At 40.8% G+C, this 20,565-nt stretch overlaps 1 protein-coding gene across 1 annotated transcript in view; it reads right to left on the reverse strand.

Moving 5' to 3' along the window:
* Positions 1–16,017, reverse strand: part of LOC112225033 (rho GTPase-activating protein 20-like) — a 56,750-nt gene extending 40,733 nt beyond the window's left edge. The window contains exons 1-2 of the mRNA XM_042306639.1: positions 15,613–16,017; positions 6,481–6,566 (exon numbers count right to left, since the gene is read on the reverse strand). Coding sequence (XP_042162573.1) covers positions 6,481–6,566; positions 15,613–15,789 — 263 coding nt within the window. The 5' untranslated portion in view covers positions 15,790–16,017. The remainder of the gene's footprint in view (positions 1–6,480; positions 6,567–15,612) is intronic.
* Positions 16,018–20,565: the final 4,548 nt, after the last annotated feature.

The following is a 20,565-nucleotide window of genomic DNA, read 5'->3' on the forward strand; positions in this document are numbered from 1 at the left end:
CAATTTTACAAGTGTATGTTTGGCAGCATGAGTGAAGGATGCTTTGTTGCGATATAGGAAGCCGATTCTAGATTTAATTTTGGATTGGAGATGGTTAATGTGAGTCTGGAAGGAGAGTTTACAGTCTAACCAGACACCTAGGTATTTGTAGTTGTCCACGTATTCTAAGTCAGAGCCATCCAGAGTAGTGATGCTGGACAGGCGGGTAGGTGTAGGCAGTGATCGATTGAATAGCATGCATTTAGTTTGACTTGCATTTAAGAGTAGTTGGAGGCCACAGAAGGAGAGTTGTATGGCATTGAAGCTCATCTGGAGGTATGTTAACACAGTGTCCAAAGAGGGGCCAGAAGTATACAGAATGGTGTTGCCTGCGTAGAGGTGGATCAGAGAATCACCAGCAGCAAGAGCGACATCATTGATGTATACAGAGAAGAGAGTCGGCCCGACAATTAAACCCTGTGGCACCGCCATAGAGACTGCCAGAGGTCGGAACAACAGGCCCTCCGATTTGACACACTGAACTCTATCTGAGAAGTAGTTGGTAAACCAGGCGAGGAAATCATTTGAGAAACCAAGGCTGTCGAGTCTGCCAATAAGAATGTGGTGATTGACAGAGTCAAAATCCTTGGCCAGGTCGATGAATACGGCTGCACAGTAATGTCTCTTATCGATGGCGGTTATAATATTGTTGTGATGTCTCTCTGGAAGGAGATCCTTGCCCTGAGCTTGTCTACTTTATTGTCCAGAGACTGAACATTTGCGAGTAATATAATCGGAAGCGGTGGATGGTATAATAGAAGTCCAGTCCGAAATCCTCTTCTACGTCTGCAGCTTCTTAGAGCAGCCTCTGGGATAAGTTCAATTGCCCTGAGGGGTACGAACAAAGGATCCAATTCGGGAAAGTCATATTCCTGGTGAGTTACCGCCGCTCTGATATCCAAAACGTATTTCCGGCTGTATGTAATAACACAAACAACTGGGCTAAAAATGTAAGAAATAACACACAAAAAAATGAAATACTGCAAAGTTTCTTAGGAGCTAAAAGCAGAGCTGAAATGTCTGGTGATCTGGCCTACCACCGTGGTGTCATCAGCAAACTTGATAATGGTGTTGGAGTCATATGTGGCCACACAGTAATGGGTGAACAGGGAGTACAGAAGGGGAATAAGCTTACACTAAGCTTATGTGGGGCCCCTGTGTTAAGGGTCAGCGTGCCAGAGGTGATGTTGCCTACCCTCCCCACCTGGGGTCGGCCCATCAGGAAGTCCAGGATCCAGTTGCAGAGGGAGGTGTTCTAAGAGGGAGGAGTCCTAAGCTTGGTGATGAGCTTGAAGAGGACAATGATGTTGAACGCTGTGCTGTAGTCAACGAACAGCATTCTCACATAGGTATTTCTCTTATCTAGGTGAGTGAGGGTAGTGTGGAGAGCAATTGAGACTGCATTGTCTATGGATATGATGGGGCGGTATGCAAATTGGAGTGGGTCTAGGGTGGCTTGGATGGTAGAGTTAATGTGTGCCATAACCAGCCTCTCAAAGCACTTTGTGATTACAGAAGTGAGTGCTACAGGGCGGTAGTCATTGTGGTATGAAACCTTATAGTTCTTAGGAACAGGAATGATTGTGGTCATCTTAAAACATGTGGGGATTACAGACTGGGATAAGGAGGGGTTGAAAATTACTCTGAATATGCCTGCCAGCTGTACTGTGCATGCCCTGGAATACCGGCGGGGCCCGCAGCCTTGAGGGTGTGTACCGCATTAAAGACCCTTCTCACGAACCCTCACTGTGAGTACAACGTTGCTGATGCATTTTCTAATGAAGCCAGTGACTGAGGTGGTTAGCTCATCAATGTTATCGGCGGAGTCTCGAAACATATTCCAATCAGTGTTAGCAAAGCAGTCATGTGGCCAGTGTTGTGTTCTAGACCATTAAAAGCGAGACCGATTCAAGACCAAGACAGGAGCAAATCGAGTCCGAGTCCAGACGAAGACCGGAGGGAGGAGGGGCAAAACCGAGTCAAGACCGAGGCCAGAAAAATGCAAGTCAAATTCAAGACCATGATTGTAATTTTGTTAGAACAACATATGGTTTCTTTTGACATTGAGAATAGTGAAAAGATGCATTCTGAGGGAAAATGGAGCCACTTTACAAATTATTTCTAACCCAAACACAGTAGGAAACGATGGTCCTTCTATGCCTTCAGAGAAGGGCTAAGGATTTATAAAATAATGATTATAACAATAATGATATTTTATAATGTTATTTTCAGTGATCTTCTGATTTAATCTAGCTCACCCACTCACCCACTCCTCCAATGGCATGACATCCTCCTAGCAGCTAGCTAACATTAGATTCTGTGGTTTTAGTTTGCTACAGTACATGATTAGATATGCTATCGTAGTAGCCATGTTATGACTGACTTGTGATCGTTTGAATTTTTTTATCGGACCTTTATTTTAACTAGGCAAGTCAGCTAAGAACAAATTCTTATTTACAATGATGGCCTACACCTGCCAAACCCGGGGCCAATGGTGCACCGCCCTATGGGTCTCCCAATCACGGCCGGTTGTGATACAGCCTGGATTCAAACCAGGGTGTCTGTAGTGACGCCTCTAGCACTGAGATGCAGTGCCTTAGACCACTGCCCCAATCGGGAGCCCTTGCTAGTTTGATTGTATTGACATTCCCAGCCTTAGTTACATTTGTCCGTTTTGTCCAGAATATTGAGTCATTGAAAACTGAAACAGTGCATCCTGAATGGAGGCAGTAAACAATGTACCAGGCCAGCTGTGATTTACAACCTGATATCAATATTTGTTGTACTACCAAGAAATGTATTGAGAATTATATTAATCATACATTGAACTGCATCCATCTATTCTGCCAACAATATCTTAGTGTACATCATGGAACGTTGAGTCAAATATAACCTATTTTTAAAGCCTCTTATCAAGTTAGTTTGTAGCATAAACTGTACTAAATGTGAAATGGTTTTTGCAATGGGAAGTAATAGTTGTACATTTCGATTAGGAAATGCTTAATGGTTGTGTTTTTGTATTCTTATGATTGGGACCTACTGGCTTATTATGTTCAAGTTTATGGACTGCTTATATTTTAACATCATGCTGTGTGTGAAGTGGGCATCCTCAGATTTTGCACAAAAGTTCCCAAATGGCCTGCTCAGCACCCTGTGTGAAAAATAGGATTTTTCCTATAGATTTTCACTCTCAAAATCACACTTTTGTTTTATAGAAAATAGTCACACATTTGATGGTCTAAGTCCACAACAATTCTTAAACCACATCAATCTGATTGGGTGGGCCTATCAGGGCCTGGCTCCCCAGTGGGTTGGCCTCTGTTAACCCAGGCCCATCCATGTCTACACCCTGATGCAAGCAGCGCATGATGACAATTGCGCATCACAAATAGCCTACTAATCAACACTTCAGACTAAACATTTTCAAAACCTGATTTGCATACCCATTGTTGCCTTAGTTAGATCTCATAAATTGAAACATCTTTCCTACCCTACCGACTACCGATGACATTCTTCTGTGATTTGCTCCAAGCCAAAACCAGTTGAGAGCTGCACACTCTTGCCGCCTGCAGATGATATTCAGCTAAAACAAGGCTGTGTGCATGTGAATATATTTCATGTGCTTTGTGGTTGTGTAGGCTACTTTGTGCATGATTTCTCTATATAACTGATCATATATCTCCACTACAATACTTTGATACACATCAATAGAGATTAAGAAGTGAGTATAAGTTATGCCCGCTGAAACAAAAGTGGGTATAAGGCTTATACCTGCGTATACCCTCTACTCCACCACTGGCCCTTTGTGTTTTACAAAAAGTGTACTCTCATAAATGAGCGCGCTGGTATTACAGTTGCTGTCCTTTCAGAATCACCAACCTGTCACACATTGAAGGCCTATAGGTTCACTGCGCAAACATGTCTATAATAGATATAAAGGCTGTTGTTTCAAGAAATGTGTGTATATATTTGGCCTGGTGAAGCGGTTTTATGCGCTGACTGAATGGAAGCTGATACAGTGCCTTGCGAAAGTATTCGGCCCCCTTGAACTTTGCGACCTTTTGCCACATTTCAGGCTTCAAACATAAAGATATAAAACTGTATTTTTTTGTGAAGAATCAACAACAAGTGGGACACAATCATGAAGTGGAACAACATTTATTGGATATTTCAAACTTTTTTAACAAATCAAAAACTGAAAAATTGGGCGTGCAAAATTATTCAGCCCCCTTAAGTTAATACTTTGTAGCGCCACCTTTTGCTGCGATTACAGCTGTAAGTCGCTTGGGGTATGTCTCTATCAGTTTTGCACATCGAGAGACTGAATTTTTTTCTCCCATTCCTCCTTGCAAAACAGCTCGAGCTCAGTGAGGTTGGATGGAGAGCATTTGTGAACAGCAGTTTTCAGTTCTTTCCACAGATTCTCGATTGGATTCAGGTCTGGACTTTGACTTGGCCATTCTAACACCTGGATATGTTTATTTTTGAACCATTCCATTGTAGATTTTGCTTTATGTTTTGGATCATTGTCTTGTTGGAAGACAAATCTCCGTCCCAGTCTCAGGTCTTTTGCAGACTCCATCAGGTTTTCTTCCAGAATGGTCCTGTATTTGGCTCCATCCATCTTCCCATCAATTTGAACCATCTTCCCTGTCCCTGCTGAAGAAAAGCAGGCCCAAACCATGATGCTGCCACCACCATGTTTGACAGTGGGGATGGTGTGTTCAGGGTGATGAGCTGTCTTGCTTTTACGCCAAACATAACGTTTTGCATTGTTGCCAAAAAGTTCAATTTTGGTTTCATCTGACCAGAGCACCTTCTTCCACATGTTTGGTGTGTCTCCCAGGTGGCTTGTGGCAAACTTTAAACAACACTTTTTATGGATATCTTTAAGAAATGGCTTTCTTCTTGCCACTCTTCCATAAAGGCCAGATTTGTGCCATATACGACTGATTGTTGTCCTATGGACAGAGTCTCCCACCTCAGCTGTAGATCTCTGCAGTTCATCCAGAGTGATCATGGGCCTCTTGGCTGCATCTCTGATCAGTCTTCTCCTTGTATGAGCTGAAAGTTTAGAGGGACGGCCAGGTCTTGGTAGATTTGCAGTGGTCTGATACTCCTTCCATTTCAATATTATTGCTTGCACAGTGCTCCTTGGGATGTTTAAAGCTTGGGAAATCTTTTTGTATCCAAATACGGCTTTAAACTTCTTCACAACAGTATCTCGGACCTGCCTGGTGTGTTCCTTGTTCTTCATGATGCTCTCTGCGCTTTTAACGGACCTCTGAGACTATCACAGTGCAGGTGCATTTATACGGAGACTTGATTACACACAGGTGGATTGTATTTATCATCATTAGTCATTTAGGTCAACATTGGATCATTCAGAGATCCTCACTGAACTTCTGGAGAGAGTTTGCTGCACTGAAAGTAAAGGGGCTGAATAATTTTGCACGCCCAATTTTTCAGTTTTTGATTTGTTAAAAAAGTTTGAAATATCCAATAAATGTCATTCCACTTCATGATTGTGTCCCACTTGTTGTTGATTCTTCACAAAAAAATACAGTTTTATATCTTTATGTTTGAAGCCTGAAATGTGGCAAAAGGTCGCAAAGTTCAAGGGGGCCGAATACTTTCGCAAGGCACTGTAATTATGATTTTTTACTCCGCTGGTCTTGGCAAGAAATTATGAGTCTTCACTGTCCGAGATCGAATCAAGACCGAGTATAACACAGAGAAGACCGTCACTCAATATGTAGATACTACAACACTGCCTGCAGCATAACCTCTAATTCTGGTGACTATTTCTCAGCGGAGTGAATCGCAGGTACTTCCTGTTTCAGCTTCAGATTTGCCGAGTTTCGGAGGGTTTGCTTGTATGTTTGCTTGTGGGTAGAATAGCAGTGGTCTAGGACTTTAATGCCCCTGGTGGCGTTGGAGACGTGCTGGTGGAAGTTGGGCATCACGTGCCTTAGTTACACCTGTCGGCCCGGTGAATGGAGAATGGAGAATCTCACCAGGATCTCCCCTCTCTTGCCTCTGTAACGCCGGTGGTTCCTCTTGGGTAGCCCGAAAATTGTGTTGGAATTACAGAGAGAGCCCAGCGCAGATTAGTCTAAGCAGAACATGGAATTGCGGTAAGTAACTGCCATTCTGATGTTCTAGAGTTCTTATCGGTTGAAAGAAATAATAGAGGATACATTTCGTGAAAATGTCATGACCGCCACAACCCTACACATACCTGAAATCCATGGCAGTTACATCAGGCTCAACCCAGATCAGAGACAAAAGTCTGAATTTAGGACCCAGACCCACTCGGGTCCCAGGTCAGTTCTCAGAATTTCGTGTCTGTTGGACATGTGAAAACCTCTATTAGGGACTACACATAGTGATAGGTAGCAGTTTAGTTGAATAGAGGTATCTGATAGGCTGTTACTGTACCTGGACATGCTTCGTGATTTGGTAAGTGCTTTGCTGATGACCAGGGAGGGGGCAGACTGTCGTCGATGGGCCAGGGTCTTCATCTTCTATGGAGAGAAAAAAGGGAGGGAGAGAATACTGGGTCAACTGGTCATTATTTATATAGTCTAATGTTATTTACTGTAGTAACATTTACAGAGGTCATGCTGTAATACATCCTGATAGTCATATACCACATCTCTAAATGGTATTAAGGAAGGGAAGAGAAAAAAAGAAAAAGAAAGAATGAAAGACAGAAAGAAAAAGAAAGAAAGAAAGAAAGAGAGAAAGAAAGAGAGAAAGAAAAAAAGAACAAACAAAGAGAGCGAGAGGGAGAGAGAAGTATGTAGTGTTTGGTTTGTCATCGCTCTACACTGTCAATGTTTCTAAATAAATCATAATCTCTCTCAATGTCAGGAATTTAGTAAACCACCACAGGAATTCAATTTTGACTTTTTTTACATTTACATTTACCAAAAAAAGTTAATCGTAAAACTGTCTCCGCCAGTGTCTTGGGTAACATGCATACATTAATTCAACAGACAAATGTCTGAGAAAAGTCACAGACAAAAATCAAATAAGGTTGGCTTAACAACCTCTTTTCAAATTGCCCTTTAAGTCAGCAAATTCCAACCTGTTATCCCCTTTAATTTCTCACCACATCATTTAATATGGCAAATCTAATGACTATGGAAAAAGGTTTCACTCTCAAAATTGCTTGATCAGGCTGGTGACCTTGTTATAACATTACATACATTTGACAGGATGTTACAAGATGAACTGCAACCAGTGGTGTAAAATACTTAAGTATAAATACTTTAAAATACTACTTAGGTCGTTTTTTGGGGTATCTGTAGTTTACTATTTATATTTTTGACAACTTTTACTTCTCTACATTCCTAAAGAAAATAATGTACTTTTTACTCCATACGTTTTCCCTGACACTCAAAAGTACTAGTTACATTTCGAATGCTTAGCAGGACAGGTCCAATTCATACACTTATCAAGAGAACATCCCTGGCAGCTCTACTGCCTCTGATCTGACGGACTCACTAAACACAAATGCTTTATTTGTAAATTATGTCTGAGTGTTGGAGTATGCCCCTGGCTATTTGTAAAAAATAAAATAAAATAAAAAATAAAACATTTAAAATTTAAATAAAAGAAAATGGTGCCATCTGGGTTGCTTAATATGAGGAATTTGAAATGATTTACTTGATACTTAAGTATATTTTAGCAATTACATTTACTTTTGATACTTAAGTGACCAAATACTTTTAGACTTTTACTCGAGTAGTATTTTACTGGATGACTTTCACTTTTACTTGAGTCATTTTCTATTAAGGTACTTTTTTTACTCAAGTATGACACCTGGGTACTTTTCCCATCACTGACTACAACTAAAGGGTTGGTTTTAGAAGTCTTAGATGATGCCATTGAAGTGCAGTAGCCAAATTCAATTAATTGATATTCAATTCACCTATCACCAGTCCTGCAGAATAAGATTTGACTGATTATGGAGATATATTTCCATCAAAATGTTTAATATACACTGACTAGACAAAACATTAAGAACACCTACCTATGATCCCTTATTGATGTCACTTGCTAAATCTTGCTAAATCTACTTCAAGTCAGTGTAGATAAATGGGAAGAGACAGGTTAAAGAAGGATTTTTAAGCCTTTAGACAATTGAAACATGGATTGTGTACCGTATGTACATCATTCAGATGGTGAATGGGTAAGATTTAGGTGCCTTTGAGCGGGATATGGGAGTAGGTGCCAGGCGCACCGGTTTGTGTCAAGAACTGCAATGCTGCTGGGTTTTTCACACTCAACAGTTTCCCATGTGTATCAAGAATGGTCCACCACCCAAGGGACATCCAGCCAACTTGACACAGCTGTGGGAAGCGTTGGAGTCAACATGGGCCAGCATCCATGTGGAATGCGTTCAGTAGCCTGTAGAGTCCGTCCCCTGACAAATTGAGTCTGTTCTGAGGGAGACTGGGGTGCAGCTCAATATTAGGAAGGTGTTCCTAATGTTTGGTATACTCAGTGTATGTGAGTAGTGGGACACAGTCACAATGTGTTATGAACAGAATGCAACCTTTAAAGCTGCAATCTGTCACTTTTTGGGTGACATGACCAAATGATCATAAAAATGTGTGTTATAGATCTGTAATTCTCAAGTCTAAGAATGAGAACTTGTTGAGAACTTGTTCTCAACTAGCCTACCTGGTTAAATAAAGTAAATGTAAAAAAAATAAGAAGCACTAGATCTGTTCTATTTCCACTATTTCTAGACTTCCCGTTCATAAATTTGGCTTTTGAGTCTTTTACACTGAACAAAAATATAAACGCACCATGCAAAAATGTAAAATATTTTATATAAAGAAAATCAGTCAATTTAAATAAATTCATTAGGCACTAATCTATAGATTTCACGTGAGTGGGAATACAGATATGCATCTGTTGGTCACATATACCTTTAAAAAAAAATATATATATATATATATATATATTATGGATGTGGGTCAGAAAACCAGTCAGTATCTGGTGTGACCTCCAAATTAGCTTGTGCAGCATGGCACATCTCCTTCGCATAGAGTTGATCAGGCTGTTAATTGTGGCCTGTAGAAGGTTGTCCCACTCCTCTTCAGTGGCTGTGTGAAGATGCTGGATTTTTGCAGGAACTGGATTAGGCTGTCGTACACGTCGATCCAGAGCATCCCAAACATGCTCAATCGGTGACATGTCTGGTGAGTATGCAGACCATGGAAGAACTGGGACGTTTTAAGCTTCTAGAAATGATGTACATATCCTTGCGACATGCGGCTGTGCATTATCATGCTGAAACATGAGGTGATGGCATCGGATGAATGCCACAACAATGGGCCTAAGGATCTCGTCACGGTATCTCTGTGCATTCTAATTGCCACAGATAAAATGCAATTGTTATCCTTAGCTTATGCCTGCCTATACCATAACCCCACCGCCATCATGGGGCACTCTGTTAACGCTGACTTTAGCAAACAACTTGCCAACACGACACTATACACGCTGTCTGCCATTTGCCCGGAACAGTTGAAACACGAGATTCATCTGTGAAGAGCACACTTCTCCAGTGTGCCAGTGGCGATTGAAGGTGAGCATTTGCCTACTAAACTACAGTCAAGGCAAGACTCTGTTGAGGATGACGAGCACACAGATTAGCTTCCCTGAGACGTTTCTGACAGTTTGTGCAGAAATTCTTTGATTGTGCAAACCCACAGTTTCATCAGCTGTCCGGATGGCTGGTCTCAGACGATCCCGCAGGTGAAGAAGCAGGATGTGGAGGTCCTGGGCTGAAGTGGTTACACGTGGCCTGCGGTTGGGATGCCAGTTCTGCCAAATTCTCTAAAACGACATTGGAGGAGGCTTATGGTAGAAAAATGAACATTCAATCCTCTGGCAACAGCTCTGGTGGACATTTCGGCAGTCAGCATGCCAATTACACGCTCCCTCAAAACTTTAGACATCTGTGGTATTGTGTTGTGTGACAAAATTGCACATTTTAGAGTGGCCTTTTATTGTCCCCAGCACAAGGTGCACCTGTGTAATGATCCTGCAGTTTAATCGACTTCTTGTCAGGTGGATGGATTATCTTGGCAAAGGAGAAATGCTTACTAACAGGGATGTAAACAAATTTAAGCACATTTGCGAGAAATAAGCTTATGGTGTGTATGAAACATTTTGGGGATATTATATTTTAGTAGACTTTTGGTTTTGTGCACTGGCTTTAAACAGGGGAAAGGAACCAAAGGGGGTGACATATATAGAGCAGGGAATCAAGGAGGTGATGGAGTCCAGGTGAGTCTGACGATGCACAGGTGCACGTAATGATGGTGACAGGTGTGCGCCATAATGAGCATCCTGATGACCTAGAGGCCGGAGAGGGAGCACACGTAACAGTACCCCCTCCCTGATGCGCAGATCTAGCCGCCGGACGAAGACAATCCCGGGGATCAGGAGCGGACTGGTCACCCCTGCTGATGCGCGGGAACCTGTCCCCGGTTGGGACGCAGGAACCTGGCGATCCGGTGGAAGCAGGGGAGCCTGGCGATCGGGCGAAGGCATGAAAGCCCGACGAGCCAGTGGAAGTAGGGGAGCCTGGCGATCGGGCGAAGGCATGAAAGCCCGACGACCCAGTGGAAGTAGGGGAGCCTGGCGATCCGGCGAAGGCATGAAAGCCCGACAAGCCGGCTGAGGCAGGGGAGCCTGGCCATCCGGCTGAGACGTGAGAGCCTGTAGCGGCTTCCGAACCCAAAGTCATTCCACCTGACACAAAAAAAACACTCCCTGATGCTTCCCTTAGGTGAGGCGTTATTCTGTAACGATGCGCTGAGAGTCAGGAAGCAAGTTCAGGGAGTGAGTGTTTTAATAAATAAACGCAACTAAATAAAAAACAATTAACACAAACAGCGCACAGACATGAAACAGAAACAATAATGCCTGGGGAAGGAACCAAAGAGAGTGACATATATAGGGAAGGTAATCAGGGAGGTGATGGAGTCTGAAGACGTGCAGGTATGTGTCACGATGGTGCCAGGTGTGCGCCATAACGAGCAACCGGGTGTCCTAGAAGCCTGAGACGGAGCTCACATGACAGTTGCTACATATTTGTGAGTTGCATTTTATGGATCAGTTTGTGCATAATTAATATACGGCATCCAGATTAGGACATCCTCATTTCTCATTAAAATAAGATAAAAATGAATATATCACAATTACTTTTAGAAATGCATCTGTTTGGTATCTTAATTTCATACTTAACTAGTTTCCTTTCAGTGATCCCATCCCTTCCTTTCCCCCCTCCTTTGCTTTCCTTGCTCTCTATCCTCCTTACCGAACTCCCTTTCGTTTCCTATCTTCCATTCCTACTTTCCTAGCTTCAGTTCCGTGATTCCTTTCCTTGGCTTTCCCAACACCCCCAGATACAGACACACACACACACACACACACACACACACACACACACACACACACACACACACACACACACACACACACACACACACACACACATGAAGCAGCACAAGGTCAGCCGCAGTCGAGCACCACTCCCCAGGGCCGTAACCAGGGTCTGTGTTTTAGTGAGGTCCGAAAGTTAAACCTCATTTACTGCATTTCTATACAATTTAAGTCCTGCTGTATCTTCATTCACCTTTCTTGATCCAGTATTTCCCAAACTCAGTACTAGGGACCTGAAGGGGTGCATGTTTTGGTTTTTGCCCTGGGACTATACAGCTGATTTAAATCATCAAATCTTGGTGATGAGTTCATTATTTGAATCAGCTGTGTAGTGCTAGGGCAAACAACTAAATATGCCATGCTTGGGGTCCCCAGGACCAAGTTTGGGAAATGCTGACATAGCCTATTAGCTATAAAATTAGCTGCAACATATTAACTCACATTTACTCAGCAGGAAAAGTATTTTATTTACAAAAAGTAAACAAATGAGTATGCTTTACAGATTTTGGCTGTTGTTGCAGTTTTAAAGCTAATTTCTGGCAATACTACAAATGTTGCCAAGACTTATGTCATGTTAATATATCCGAGTGAGATTGACTAACACAATCAAATGGGGGCCACATGGAGTTTAGGGCCTCTGGGCACATTTAATTCAGACATGATTACTACAAGTTTGGAAAGCTGGCTAGACTAACTAGATTAACTTACCAATCTAAAAAACCTTAATTTACATGAACTAATTGAGTGCCTGTCAGTGATTGACATATAACAATAGGAAAACTGCTGATGCACAACTAAGTTTCAAAATTGCACCTTGTGAATCCTACTATTTTAACTCAACAGGAAGTTTAGACCCTGACTGAGTTCCCCCCCCAAAAATAAAAAAAACACACACACACACACACCTACTCAATACAGGGTCTGTATTTGTACTCTTCTTTACATTGTAGGATAATAGTGAAGACATAAAAACGATGAAATAACACACATAGAATCATGTAGTAACCAAAAAATTGTTAAATCAAAATATATTTTATATTTGAGATTCTTCAAAGTAGCCACCTATAAGAACCGACACTGGAGATGAGAAGCAAAGTGTTGAACATTTAATTTAGCACAGACATGGAACAGCGTCAGAACCAGGTAATACAAAGACAAACAACAATTAATGCTGAAGTGGGAACAGAGCTGGGGAAGAGACATATATAGGGGAGGAAGTATATATAGGGGAGGAAGAACACTTTGTTCGTTACCACATGATTCCATATGTGTTATTTCATAGTTTTGATATCTTCACTATTATTCTACAATGTAGAAAATAGTAAAAATAAATAAAAACCCTTGAATGAGTAGGTGTGCCCAAACATTTGACTGGTACTGTATATATATTATAGTTTTTTATGCAGGAATAGCCCTGCCACTACCAATTAATGAACTGTAAAGCCAAGCTTTCCACTGACCTCATATTTTCAGAGTGCAGTTACATATTCCAAACAGGGGTAGAATGGGGGCTAGAACTTAATTTCTTGATGAATTATTGTTGGCTCAGAATGTATTATTATCAGCAGTAATCACCAACACATTAATTGCATACTACAGTGCCTTCAGAAGGTATTCACACACCTTTACTTTTTCCACATTTTGATGTTAAAGCTTGAATTTAAAATGGATTAAATGTAGATTTTTTTTTGTCCCTGGCCTACACACAATAGCCCATAATGTCAAAATGTAATCATGTTTTTAAAATTTTACAAATTCTTAAAACATGACAAGCTGAAATGTCTTGAGTGAATAAATATTCAACCCCTTTGTTATGGCAAGCCTAAATATGTTAAGGAGTAAAAATGTGAATGACTACCTCATCTCTGTACCCCACACATACAATTATCTGTAAGGTCCCTCAGTCGAGCAGTGAATTTCAAACACAGAGTCAACCACAACGACCAGGGAGGTTTTCCAGTGCCTCGCAAAGAAGGGCACCTATTGTTAGATGGGTAAAAAAAAAAAAAAAAATACATTGAATATCCCTTTGAGCATGGTGAAGTTATTCATTAGCTTTTGGATGGTGTATCAATACATCGAGTCACTACAAAGATACAGGCAACCATAACTCAGTTTCCAGAGAGGAAGGAAACCACTCAGTGATTTCACCATGAGGCTAATGGTGTCTTTAAAACGATTACAGAGTTTAGTGGCTGTGATAGGAGAAAACTGAGGATGGATCAACAACATTGTAGTTACTCTACAATACTGTACAGAATAAGAAATATTCCAAGACATGCATCCTGTTTGCAACAAGTCATTAAAGTAATACTGCCAAAAATGTGGTAAAGCAATTCACTTTTAGTCCTGAATACAAAGTTTTATTTTTGTGGCAAATCCAATACAACACATTACTGAGTACCACTCTCCATATTTTCAAGTATAGTGGTGGCTGCATCATGTTATGGGTATGCTTATAATCGTTAAGTACTGGGGAGATTTTCAGGATAAGAAAGAAACGTAATGGAGCTACAGTAAGCACAAGCAAAATCCTAGAGGAAAACCTGGTTCACTCTGCATTCCATCAGACACTGGGAAATTAATTTACCTTTCAGGAGAACAATAACCTAAAACACAAGGTGAAATCTACTGTACACTGGAATTGCTTACCAAGTAGACAGTGAATGTTCCTGAGTGGCTGAGTTACAGTTTTTATTGAAATCTACCTGAAAACCGATGGCAGGACCTGAAAATGATGGGCAAATGATGCAAAATCCAGGTATGGAAAGGTTTTAGAGATTTACCCAGAAAGACTCACATCTGTAATCGGTGCCAAAGGTGCTTCTACAAAGTATTGACTCAGGGGTGTAAATATTTATGTAAATTAGATATTTCTGTATTTCATTCTCAATAAATGTGCAATCATTTCTAAAAACATGTTTTCACTTTTTCATTGTGAGGTAGTGTGTGTAGATGGGTGAGAGAAAAAAATAATTAATCCATTTTGAATTCAGGTTAACAACAAAATGTGGACTAAATCAAGGGGTATGAATGCTTTCTGAAAGCACTGTATACTACAAATACATATTATGTGTTAGGTTTGTAGGGCAATAAAGATACTTCTAATGGTGAAGAGTAGCTAAATTGAAGGAAACATTGTGATATTTGCACACTGTCCACCAGACTGAACCGGAAACATTGTCATATTTATACCATGAATTCTGTGAATTAACATTAACTCAACTAAAACTAAATGGGATTATGCTGAGTGGGGCGAAAGGCCAGACAGTCAAACTATTGACTCCCAGTGAGTGCAGAGCCCCTCAAACACAGCGCCACTCTTGTCTGTCTGGTGACTATCAATCCCAATTGATTTGTGATCTAGAGCAGATTTTTGACTACAGCGACGCATTGTTAATTTGCTTCCATATTTTAACATTTTTAAGTCGAATAGGTCTACTGTATATGTCTGTAAACTGTAACCAATCTTTAGCTCATCAAACTTTGAGGAGACTGACTCAGAAGAATGTAAATATAGATGAAATGGAATGTTAAACATTTTTCAGAATATGCTGTCTTTATTTTTATCTTGCCCTATTGATTATCTAATTGTTTGCCGAAATTTGCATTGGGTGGCATGCGTAATTTTACGTATGAGTAATTTACACAAATTGAATAACTAATCCATTTCAAATTAGCCTGCATTAGGCTACAAATATGAGTCTTATCATTTTCTTATGTCGCATTATAAACGATGTTATATTTATGGAGCAGGTGTCTGAAATTATGAAATAAACCAAAAATAAACACTCATAAGTAACCTTGTGAAATACTATTTAAAGTTAAAGCGCAGGAATCCATCCATGAAACCAAGTGACACAAAACATGACCAGTAACTCTCAATAGCATATGTGAATCATGCACACAACCCAGATTAGGCTGGAAGTTTAATGATCATGTCAAATCCCATTGAACCTATACTGTGGCAACAATAGCCTACTACAGCAAACAGCATGGCATGCTACCAGGAATTGGATCATATAGAATTGAGCAAGTGACAAACCCAAAAGAAGATCAGTAATTCAGTACCATCCATGCCATACAATCCAGAATCCACATTACCTTTTTGCTGTCTGGCAGCGCGCAGAGCTTGCTGTCCCCTGTCAAAGAGCCAGACCTATTCTGTCCGAAAGTTCCCTGCTGTGGCGACATGGTTTCCATCAAGGCTACTACAGTAGATCGACTCGGAGTCTGCTGCTGCTTCAGACCACAGCGCACGTATTCATATTCCCATTGCATCCAAAGTTATCCAGCGACAGGACCAAACGAATAAAGAGGTAAACCGGTGAGAAATTCATAATTCACGGCAATATAACGGATAAAAACGAGACAAGACGCGTTAAATAAACCTGGACTGAGTTCATCACTGAAAGCTCAAAGAACGCACTGGCAAATTATAATTTCTAGTCGCTGTCAACGAGATCCACAAGGAGTCTTTCGGTCTGAAGCAGTGTATTCGTTTCGACTCAAACCCATGCGTAGGTTTGCCTCTACAGTCTGAACTGAGGGCGGTCCTAGCGCCGCTGGGTACCTAAACATGAACATTTGCTCTAATAGAGAGGTAACTGTTCTAGCTCATAAATCACATGCAAACCGTTTGCAGACCAGGTGAAGGAATGCGCTCTGCATGCCAAGAATAACATGACTAATGCAAAATCATTTACGAAGTATGAATTTTCTACTGTATATACATGACACAGTCCACCCCACTCTCTGTATGCACACCCAATAGAGTTGGTCTGTTTGCCTTCAAACAACCTGTATACATGTCTCATTTTACTATGAAAAACTGCGTGGAAAAGGTAAAATATAGTCACAGGCCTACAATAAGTTGATACATTAATTTATAACTGCTCAATTAAGTCAAACCTGTAAAACAATACTAAACTTACTGTGCCATTTAATACAATGTATGAGATATGACACACTAGTGAGGACTGCCACTATTTATCTTTAACCAAAACGTTGGCATGTGGCTGATTTTTACAGTACGTTTTAACTGGAACTTGTATTCTCCCTCGCCCTCATATGGGTGATAGCAAGCATGTTAGGTGGTGCTAGGTATCAACAGCCAATCCAGTAGAGGCTATAGTGAGCTTTGATTGGTCATGCGTGCCGCAATGACACAGGGTATTTGCATAAAGTTCTGTTTTCCACAACTTTGGTCCCGCCCTGTTCCCTTCTGTTGCCCATGCTCGCAACACCCAATGGTCCCCCGCCCGCTTCGCTTCTCTTCCATTGGAAATTAATGGCTTTTTAAAGTCAGAAAAGGATAATCGGACAGACAAAACCTTGCAGAGAGCCTATCCAACTGACAATAATCTTACAACAAAATACAAACTATTTCGACCAAGTGTTGGAACATAACTTGTTAAACTCTGACCCCCTCTTGTGGCATTTTCTAAACAACACATAATATTGTATACTACCCTCATAAAGTACATTTTGGTTAAAAAATTATAAATCCTACAAACACATGCTTAGTACTGTTAGTACTGATAAAGGTGTCAGAAACAATGTGACTACTATAGAGCCCGAGATACTGCAGACCCCCCAAAAATTGTTGGGTTATTTTTGTGTGGGGGTGGGGGTCCCCCCAATTATCCCCATGCTAAGGAATAAGAGATTTGAAAGTCTAGGTTTGAGACTAAATATTTTATGTTAACAAATACTGTTCCAAAAGTAATTAAAAAAAGGTTTTCTGATCGTTTACCTAATGGTCACACTATAAACATACGCAAATTTCAAATTCTCACGTACCATACCTTAATTTTTTGTCTTACAGGAAGCATATACACATGACCCATTTCAGGAAACTAGGCGTATGTCGGAAGTCACAACTTCACAGGAGAGCCATTTGAAAGTTTTAAATGTTTTTTCAAATTGCATTTTTAACAGAAATGCCTTTGATTTGATTTGATTTGATTTGGAACATGTGAACTTTTGTGTGTCTTAATAACAAACGTGTATGCTATCTGTAAATACGAATACAATTGTTAAATTACGAGCCTTGTTGGTTAAGCCACAGAAAAAGTCAGCAACCTTCCCACTAGCCATGCTTGGCTGAGATAATGAGTGGGCTGGACATGCCGAGAGAGGAGTTGGGATTGGTCTGCAATATAGAAGGCTTGTGTGTATTTGAGCTGGTCAGTCTGTGTTGGTAACTAAGGGCAACCGTAGCATAGCATCCATGACAGGGAGATGCGTCCATCATGCATGATGATGTATACAGGTAAGATAGTGCAGCGTTAGCTAGCTGCATTTACAGATATTACACGTTTGTAATTTTGACAGAAAGTGGTTTCATTTCAAGCTAAAGTGTACTGTTAGCAAGCTAGCTAACGTTAGCTGGCTGGCTCCCTAATTGACGTTATTATTTGTATCCCAGAGCTGCTTGCTTTGATATTTAGAGCCTAATGTAGGCTAGCTAACATTGAACTTGGTTGGTTAGCTCCCAGCATATTCATGCAGTGTAGTAACTACATTATTTGTCACTATGATCATTGTTGTTTAACTAGCTAACATTAGCTGGCTCGCTCATTAGCTAACATTACGTGACGTGTGATCTTACACGCTTGTCTACCAAGATAGGTTCATTGTTTACCTAGCTAGCTAGCTACATGTCTTAAGCTAAAGTGTACTGTTAGCTAGCTAACATTAGCTGGCTGGCTCCCTAGCTGACAATAGTATTCGTATCCCAGAGCTGTTTGCTTTGCTAGTTAGAGCCAAATATTAGTTAACTAACATTGAACCTGGTTGGTTAGGTCCCAGCATTTTCATGCAGGGTAGTAACGACATGATTTGGCACTATGTTCATTGTTGTTTAACTAGCTAATGTTAGCTGGCTGGCTCGTTAGCCAACGTTACGTGACGTGTGTGATCTTACATGTTGTTTACATAGCGAGGTTCATTGTTTACTTAGCTAGGTAGCTACATTTCTTAAGCTAAAGTGTACAACACCTGTTGAATATGGCCGGTGTCAGTAAGCGTCTGCAAAAAAGCGTAATGAAATTGTTGCAAGCAGAGCTGGTTAGGCTGTTTTCATGTTATCCATAGGTAAACAAATCATCAGCCAGTGTCAAGTTTGTGCTATGAAAGCTCCAAGATGAAAACGAGATGGGTATGGCTAAAGCTTAAGAGGGTGTGAACGATGCTGAATGGGTATAGACAAAGTAGAGCTCTTCACTAAATACCAAAACATTCAAAGGACATTTTCTCAAAAGTGAGTTTACAAGTTTGTCAACTTTCAAAGCAGAATTACTTTCCCATTGTTCCTCAAAAATGCATTGTATGATATACCATTTTGTAGCTCTGAGTCTTTACTTTTATCCAATGTAAAAAACACAATTTCAAATTTTGCTACATAAGACCGAATCCAGGTGGTGAGTCACATATGAGGAGATAGCTGAAGTCTCTACGTATCCATTGATGTAAATATATCCTCTGTCTGATTACCAGTTTGTCCACTAGATAGCAGTAAGAGATCACATGACATCTCTTGGCCACTTGAAACCAGTTGCGTCTGGTTTGGGTAGTGAGTCACTGTGCCAAACGGATTTTCAAGCCTGACATCTTAAAAGGACCTTAGCAATCAGGGCTTTCAATGACATTGCCAGAAGTAAGATTTGAGTTCGATTTCCAAAAAGACAAAGCCTGTAGCTTTCAAATGATATGTCACTTTCTATTTTCTGATGTATTTGCTTTTTTGATGTGGAGGTGCCCCCCTAAACTCACCGGACCCTGTACGGGTCCCAAAACAACCACTCAGAGTTTAACAGGTCCTAATTCTCCTGACCTGCTATGTTTATTCTCCTAACCTGCTGTGTAAGTTCTCCTAACCTGCTATTGAAAGTCAAATCTGACGTTAATTTGACCAAAGCTGGAGCCCTTCTAGCCATGAACCGCTCCTTCGTCCATGCTTGCGTCGCCCAATGGTCCACCCGATCACTTCACTTCCCTCCATTGTAAATGAATGGCACTCTGTTGTTTCATCGCTCCCACCTTGTCATGTGTAAATGCACTGTCAGAACAGAGATAGCGCGCACTCAGTCCCTTTGATCATCAGTCTGGTGGTCTGCAATGGCGCTCATGTGGATGTCAGGTGAGCAGATGGACTTTCCCTGGAACCCACCTTGACAGACAGATTCACAAAAATGCCACATTCATTTGTTGAGTAAATTATATATTTTTTTGTCACAAAAGTGTGGCCACCTCATTTTTGTTTGTTCCCATGAAAAGCATGTCTCAGTGGATAAACCAAAACTACACAAGTTTGGGTGTGTTAGAAATGTGATTTGAGTTGCCAGTGGCGGACCATGTTTTGGTGTGGCATAGGCAATGTGTTTCCCCATATTCTCACTTCACTCATGAGTCGTGACAGTTGTTTTGAAAGACTAATGAAGCAGTAGGCCTATGGCGCTGGTATAGACTAGTCACTTGACTATTAGGCCTTGATATTGTTCCAAAATGAAGCCTTTTTTGAAGATACCACATCTGCAAGTGTTGCGGCTGACTATTTATCATAGTGTCTAGTCTAGTTCCCTAGTTGGCACAGCAACAATATGATATACACCTCATGGTCTGTGCCTCCCTCGGTCATTGTCAGTTCAAGGGGAAAGGGAGTTTAATTGCATCAGGGATTCTCCCTAGAAACAAGAATCAATATGTGGTTCTTGAATGTCATCTGACATTTGCTTTGAAGAGCGACAAAGACCATTCTCCGACAAGGTCTGGTGAGTGTTTGGAAACCAAACCTGGGGAAGGTATGGAGTTGAACAATTATCTATTTCAGTAAGGGAAAATTACTATTGACCTGGTATTTTTTCCAAGCCTGACATTCTTTCTATATAAACCAACTGCTGGCATACGATCTTCTCATCTTATCGTTTATAAGCAATGATTAAAACAAGACAGCATGTTTCTTCAATACCTGCCACATAAAAATATGTAATTTTATCTTATCAAATACTTCCCTCGACATCCACACCCTTACTATCAAGTAGGTTGATGTTACAG

The sequence above is a fragment of the Oncorhynchus tshawytscha genome, linkage group LG26 (genome assembly GCF_018296145.1).
Source record: "Oncorhynchus tshawytscha isolate Ot180627B linkage group LG26, Otsh_v2.0, whole genome shotgun sequence".
In the NCBI taxonomy this organism is placed as follows: Eukaryota; Metazoa; Chordata; class Actinopteri; order Salmoniformes; family Salmonidae; genus Oncorhynchus; species Oncorhynchus tshawytscha.